Source organism: Triticum dicoccoides, chromosome 6A, assembly GCF_002162155.2.
Source record: "Triticum dicoccoides isolate Atlit2015 ecotype Zavitan chromosome 6A, WEW_v2.0, whole genome shotgun sequence".
Classification (NCBI taxonomy): domain Eukaryota; kingdom Viridiplantae; phylum Streptophyta; class Magnoliopsida; order Poales; family Poaceae; genus Triticum; species Triticum dicoccoides.
The window spans coordinates 115,619,645-115,626,728 of NC_041390.1; the positions used below are offsets into that span (position 1 = coordinate 115,619,645).

Below are 7,084 nucleotides of genomic sequence, written 5' to 3' on the forward strand. Positions count from 1 at the left end.
TTACACGGATATTAAACAAGTTTCTGTGAAAGTTTGCACTCCAGACGAGTGCCTCGAAGAGCCGGGGCCAGGTTTTTTTTTTGAGGGGTAAGAGCCGGGGCCAGGTGAGGTCCAGTACTACTCCAGTACACTGTTGAGTGAATTTAAATTAAGTCCATATAGATGCATGTGCTCGAAGCAATAAACATATCAAGTCGTACACGTACGTTGGTTTGACCACACTACTCCTAATGAACATGCAAACGGAGAAGAGAGGAAAACAATACGTAATGATGGCGAGTAAACATTGGTCAAAAAGGCAGTATCACGGGGGATCTACACGGGACGGAGAAAGCCCACTAGCTGACCACGACCGAAAAAAATACATGTATACGCTACTAAGAGAAGTTGACGGTGACGCCTTTTCATATCTCCCAAACACGTTTCGATATTCCATACTACCTGAGCATTCCGTCATCTCCTTATCAACAGATCGAGCGGCACAAAATGGTTTTGCCAGTCGTATAGAAAACACATTGACGTTTGTTCGTGGACCAATTTGTCTGATATTCGTGAAAGTTCAAAGTGAACTGAAATCTGTCTGCGGTAGAAACTAAATTCAGCAAATGGTAAAAATAAATAAGTAGATTTCACTACAAATCTGACATCATATTTTTAAACATGGCAAATCTTGACGTCCGAGACGGCAAATTATGTTGTGGCCTGCATGATAATTTACTTCAGTGGTACTAGAAGTGTACCTTTTTCAGCCGTGTACATACCTGAATACTTGCATGAATTACACGGGGTGCGGTGGAGAAGAAACGTAGAAAAAACTTACCGGAAGCATGCACGTTGCACAGAGAAAAAGTTAGTTTTTAAAGTGCATGATAGAGAAGAGAGAGGGAGAGGGAGAGAGCGAGCACCACTCGTGGGGTTAAAACCCCAAGAACTGCATTGGAGCAGCAGCACAAGGCGCAGAAGCTGCAGCAAGAAGAACAGCACCGAGAACAAGAAGTGCACTTCCCCTCCCTCTCTCTCGCTTCTACTCCCTAGTAGCACGAGCAGCCAGGAAGCTACAGGCAAGAAGCAGCAGCAGCAGCAGAGGCAGCTTGCTCGCCACCGGCGGCGGCGGGCGGATCTGCCGTGGAGCCACGGCCGGGTCCTCCGGAGCCGGGAGCAGCCGTTCCGGAGCCCGTGGCGGCGAGATCTGAGGCGCCGCTGCCTTCTCGCAATCGGGAGGCGCGCTTCTTTGCCTAGCTCCCGCGGCCGCAAAGGCGGCGCATTCCCGCCGCCGCCGCCGCCTGCTCCCGAAGGCCTCCCGGAGGCGGGGCTGGGGCGCTTGGATCGAGAGGCTCGAAAATTCGGAGTTCCCGGATCGAAAAGGACCGCGCGTTCGGGCCGGGTGCGGCGGAGCGGAGGCAAGAGGTTTGGCTTGGCCGGTTTGGGGGAGGAGACAGCGATGGTGATGCTGTTTGGAAGCGCTCGTGATTTGGTGTAGAAACAGGAAAACAAAGCCTCTTTCGTTTTCTCTGCTCCCTCGCCTCTCCGTCTCGTGGGCTCCTGTGTTGCCTTCTAGCTCTCTCGTCAAGCATGAATCTCTCGCCGTCCGCCGCCGGCGGCGGCCTGCCGGATCAGCCGGCGTCGCCCGAAGGTATTACTGTCTTGGCATTTCAGTTGGCAGTTTTCGCTTTGCTTGCTTTAAATCTGTGCAATCATGTGAGCCCCATCAACCTATCAATTTATTCTTCTTTGGGTGATTTATATGCTTCTTGACAACATAACTGTCATGTTAATGTATCACTAATACACTTGATGACACTGTTCCTGGTTCTTTACTGCCCATTTAAATGTTTATAAAGGAATTAATATTTTCTTGTATTTAATAGTGCGGATTTTCTCGCGAAAAAACATTTTCCCCGGTGAAAGGTGTAGAAGTAGTATCACTTGTAGGATGCAGGAACCATTTTCTGAACTTGGCATGCGTCTGAAATATGCTTCCTAGAGCTAGTGTTGTTAACTGAACTTCAATTATCTGCTACGCCTCCTGCTCAGACGATTTTCCTTTTCAGCATCAGAAGAGCACAGGTGCCTAAATTCAGAGTTGTGGCACGCCTGTGCCGGACCCCTCGTTTCTTTGCCTGCAGTCGGCAGCCGGGTGTTGTATTTTCCTCAAGGTCACAGTGAGCAGGTTAGGATTCTTCCTCTCAGTACAGAGATTTAACTGAAATGTTGTAGATACATACAAGTACCAGTACAGTTTGCAAAATAGATTTCATTCTCCCCCTCCTATTGTGAGTTTCCTTTTGAGTTCCATGTCTTGCAGCAGATCTTTAATGGTTCTGCCAGAACTGAAGATTTTTTAGACACCAATGGACTTACATAGTGAGTTTCTACCATAGGTATCGGCATCAACAAACAAGGAAATGGAGTCGCAGATCCCCAACTATCCGAATCTGCCTCCACAGCTTATATGCCAACTGCATAATGTGACCATGCACGTAAGTTCGGAGCAATATAGCGCGTCTGTTTTGTAATTAACTGTCTCATAAACTTTGCTGCTTTCATTCCTTCTTCAGGCTGATGCAGAGACAGACGAGGTCTATGCACAAATGACGTTACAGCCACTCAGCCCAGTAATACAGGATTTCCAACCTAGTGCCATCTGTCCATGTACTTCTGTTTGTAGCATACTTAGACTGTATCTTGATTTTGTTTGCAGCAAGAACTCAAGGACCCATTTCTACCTGCTGAGTTGGGCAATGCTAGCAAACAACCAACGAATTATTTCTGCAAAACATTAACTGCAAGTGATACCAGTACCCATGGTGGATTCTCTGTTCCCCGCCGAGCAGCGGAGAAGGTGTTTCCTCCGCTGGTGCGTGCTGTTGGTCAGCAATTCTCTGCTGTATCTTTTGAACTGTCATGTTACATTTTCAGATCAACTGAACTGTATCATTTTAGTTATATATTTTCCTTTGATAATTCTGTAGGATTTCACTCAGCAGCCTCCAGCACAGGAGTTGGTGGCAAAAGACCTTCATGGCAATGAGTGGAAATTCCGCCATATCTTTCGAGGTTAGTTATCTTGCAGCTACTTTTCTTGGTTCTTACGATTGTGATTTTTTTGGTAGTGTATAGTGCGTATAGCCTTGTATATACCCTCATTACATACAGCCTTGCTCGATGCAGCTTGTGTAAGATTCAAAAACTAGTATATGATGTAAAATAACTTCAAATCAAATTGTTGGTGCAGGTCAACCAAAGCGGCATCTTCTGACGACAGGTTGGAGCGTCTTTATAAGTGCGAAGAGACTGGTCGCTGGAGACTCTGTCCTATTTATCTGGTACATCTGCTCTTCCAATTTTTATTTTTTTTTGAACAGTTCGTGCTCTCCATACCCTACTGTTCTTGGCAGAGTTCTCTGCTGATATTCATTTGTGTCTTTGGTTGATCAGGAATGACAACAATCAGCTGCTTCTGGGAATACGTCGAGCAAATAGATCGCAGACGGTTATGCCATCATCAGTATTGTCTAGTGACAGCATGCATATAGGTCTTCTTGCTGCAGCTGCTCATGCTGCATCAACAAATAGCCGGTTCACTATTTTCTATAATCCAAGGTAGAACAACTTCTTACATATATCTGATCATTATCCTCTCAGATACTCAGATTTGTCAACGTGTTCTGCAGAGCAAGCCCTTCGGAGTTTGTCATACCATTGGCTAAGTATGTAAAGGCTGTGTACCATACCCGTATATCTGTGGGCATGCGTTTCCGGATGCTTTTCGAGACAGAAGAATCCAGTGTCAGGCGGTATGTCAATACTGTGTTTATCTCTTATAGTGATGTGATGTTGTGTGTACATCACATGGAGCTCTTTCCTTATCTTGATTCCACTTGCCCGAAGTATCGAATGTAGACAAGTCATTTGATGCCTTTTATATCTTGTTCTTTGTGTTAGTGCTTTGTATTATCTGTATAGAGAACTTGTTTCAGAACTCCCTAAATTATCACCACTTCTTCACCTGGCTCCGTTAAACTTGCGTCCGTTTTTATATGTATATCTATCTAGCTTGTTTTCTGCTGTCGTAGTGAGCTCCATGTTTTCAGTAGCACGTGATATACGTGGCCTAAACTGCCCATGTGTTCTTGTAGATACATGGGAACAATTACAGGAATAAGTGACCTTGATCCTGCTCGTTGGCCGAACTCACACTGGCGTTCTGTTAAGGTAGATCTTGAAATAAGAATTATCTGTTTGCCAGTAAAGGCGGACCTTTACTTGCTTACTAGTTTGATTTCGAGTTGATGGTATGTTTTTATATTTTAGACATCTTCTGCCATGTGCTTTAAAATTGAGCATGCCCTCTTTTTTCTTGAACCATGCAGGTTGGATGGGATGAGTCAACTGCTGGAGAGAGGCAACCAAGGGTGTCTCTTTGGGAGATTGAGCCTCTGACGACTTACCCGATGTATTCATCTCCTTTCCCTATGCGGCTGAAGCGGCCTTGGCCAACAGGATTGCCTTCCTTATATGGTACAGGTGACGATTGCATCTTTAGTCAATACCTTCAAACGATATCAGTGAACAATCAATTATTTATTCTTTACCGGTTCATTTTTATAATGGTAAAAGTGATCTTACTTGTGATGGTTTTTTGCAGGTGGAAAGGAGGATGACTTGACCTCTTCTCTCATGTGGCTTCGAGATGGAGCAAACCCAGGTTTTCAGTCATTCAGTTTTGGTGGACTTGGTATGAGTCCTTGGATGCAGCCAATGATGGATAGTTCCCTACTTGGTCTGCAACCTGACATGTACCAAGCAATGTCAGCAGCAGCTTTTCAGAACACGACGAAGCAAGTATCGCCTACACTGCTGCAGTTCCAGCAGCCTCAGAACATTGCTGGTAGATCTGCTCTTCTATCGAGTCAGATTCTGCAGCAAGTGCAGCCTCAGTTTCAGGAGATGCACCACCAAAACATCAATGACAGTGCAATCCAAGGCCATAATCAGTCTGAGTACCTCCAGCAACAGCTTCAGCGCTGCCAATCCTTTAATGGGCAGAAATCGCCGCCGCCGCAGCAGCAAGAATCACACCACCAGCACCAGCAGCAACAGTCACAGTGCATGCAAACACCACAACATCAACAAATGCAAGAACAGAAGCACTCGCCTGACTTTCAGTGTGTACCAAATGGGTTGTCGGTTTTCTCCCAGCTTTCCTCCACCAATCAGTCTCCACCTTCCACATTGCAGACAGTTTCAGCGTTCTCACAGCAGCAGAACCTTCAAGACAGAAATATCAGCTCTCTTTCTCCATCGAATGTCCCGTCCATGCATGACACATTGAGACCATTTCCTTCAGAAGCAGGTTCGAACCTCCAAGGCGTGCCAAGAACCACCCCTGTGCCTGTCTCTGACCCATGGTCATCTAAGCGGGTTGCAATGGAGTCTGTGATCCCTTCTAGCTCTCATGTTAACTCGCCGCATATACAACACCTGGATTCAGCGCCTTCTAATATACCACAAAGCTCCTCATTAGCACCATTGCCTGGAAGAGAGTGCTTGGTGGATCAAGATGGGAATTCTGATAATCAAAATCACCTCTTATTTGGTGTTAATATAGACTCTCAGTCACTTCTAATGCAAGGTGGCATTCCCAGCCTTCAGGAGGACAATGGTTGCATTGCAAGCCTTCAGGACGACAATGATTCGAGCACGATTCCATATTCCACGTGCAATTTCCTGAGCCCTTCTCAGAATGATTTTCCGTTGAATGAAGCACTAGCTAGTTCAGGCTGCTTAGATGAATCAGGATACGCGTCATTTTCGGAAAATTCTGATCATGTAAATCAACCGACTGCAGCGTTCGTGAAGGTGACCGAATTGACTTACCCACCTAATCGAATCAATAACATTTCTAATTTTTTTCCATGAAAGCACTTTGAACTGACAAACCTTGTCATGTAGGTGTACAAATCTGGAGCCTTTGGAAGGTTGCTGGACATCACTAAGTTTAGCAGCTACCATGAACTTCGTAGCGAGGTAGGGCGCCTATTTGGCCTTGACGGCCAGTTGGAGGACCCTGCAAGATCAGGCTGGCAGCTTGTATTTGTTGACCGAGAGGATGATATCCTTCTAGTTGGCGATGATCCGTGGCAGTAAGTTTTTAGGCAACAATTTCCCAAGATTCTTTTGCCACTGTTTCTGTGTCCACTCTTACATTCATGGATCATGTAATCTGCAGGGAATTCGTCAACAGCGTATCTTGCATAAAGGTACTTACGCCACAGGAGGTGCAGCAGATGGGAAAGCAGGGCATCGACCTCCTGAGCTCGGCTCCTGCGAGGAGGCTCGGCAACAGTTGTGATAACTACGCTGGCAGGCAGGAATCGAGAAGCCTGAGCACCGTAATCGCGTCGGTGGGTTCTGTCGAGTTCTGAAGATATGGAGCCTGCGACCCTCGGCTTTTAAGTATGTTTCTGCAGCTCGTCCTAGTCTTGTGAACTGGAACCAAAGCACATAGATCAAGTGTAGCGCAAAGCCGTCAGCGTTCCGATGTTTATGTCATGCATGTGATATAGACCATTTTAGTAGTAACTATGACATATTTGGTATGTACGCCGATGCGGATTTGTTCCGCGGAATACCAATGCTGTTGATGTAGGGCCTCTAATATTAGACTCCTTACCCGTGTTGCCTAATGTTTGTTTTGGTCATGTTCTGTGCACTGATAGTGTTCTGGTTCCACAATGTAACTATTGACGATGTTAGCCGAGGATAAGCCTTTATGCTGTGGTAAAACTCCCCACAGTTTAGTAGGAGTTTATTGCATGAAATTATGTTAGTGACTAGTGAGCTAATCCTGATCAACTCTCCAAATTTTAGTTGGAGTTAGTGACTAGTGAGCTAATCCTTCTACGTTCGGCTTGAAATATATAACTTGCGTTCCCTGTGTTTATAAGCAACTTATGATTTGAACGTTGTTCCAAGTTAGTATTTCTATTGTGATCATGACAGATATAGCATTTAGCAGTGTTCTCAGTAATAAGGAGTATCATTACAAGTAGCCCATGTAGATAGATCCAAGAGGGGGAAG

The 7,084-nt window shown here is 45.6% G+C and overlaps 1 protein-coding gene across 3 annotated transcripts; it reads left to right on the forward strand.

Moving 5' to 3' along the window:
* The first annotated feature begins 893 nt into the window (after nucleotides 1–893).
* Nucleotides 894–6,872, forward strand: LOC119315425 (auxin response factor 6-like). Of its 3 annotated transcripts, none has more exons than XM_037590056.1 (14): nucleotides 894–1,633; nucleotides 2,052–2,170; nucleotides 2,382–2,480; nucleotides 2,559–2,615; nucleotides 2,702–2,857; nucleotides 2,973–3,057; nucleotides 3,236–3,326; nucleotides 3,439–3,603; nucleotides 3,675–3,797; nucleotides 4,140–4,215; nucleotides 4,374–4,527; nucleotides 4,649–5,862; nucleotides 5,956–6,146; nucleotides 6,233–6,872. In XM_037590056.1, exons 1-14 carry the CDS (start codon nucleotides 1,573–1,575, stop codon nucleotides 6,426–6,428), a joined length of 2,787 nt encoding a protein of 928 aa, XP_037445953.1. In that variant the 5' UTR covers nucleotides 894–1,572; the 3' UTR covers nucleotides 6,429–6,872. The 3 variants fall into 3 exon arrangements, with proteins under 3 accessions (XP_037445953.1, XP_037445954.1, XP_037445955.1); XM_037590057.1 differs by having other exon boundaries at nucleotides 4,374–4,521; XM_037590058.1 differs by having other exon boundaries at nucleotides 2,702–2,842.
* Nucleotides 6,873–7,084: the final 212 nt, after the last annotated feature.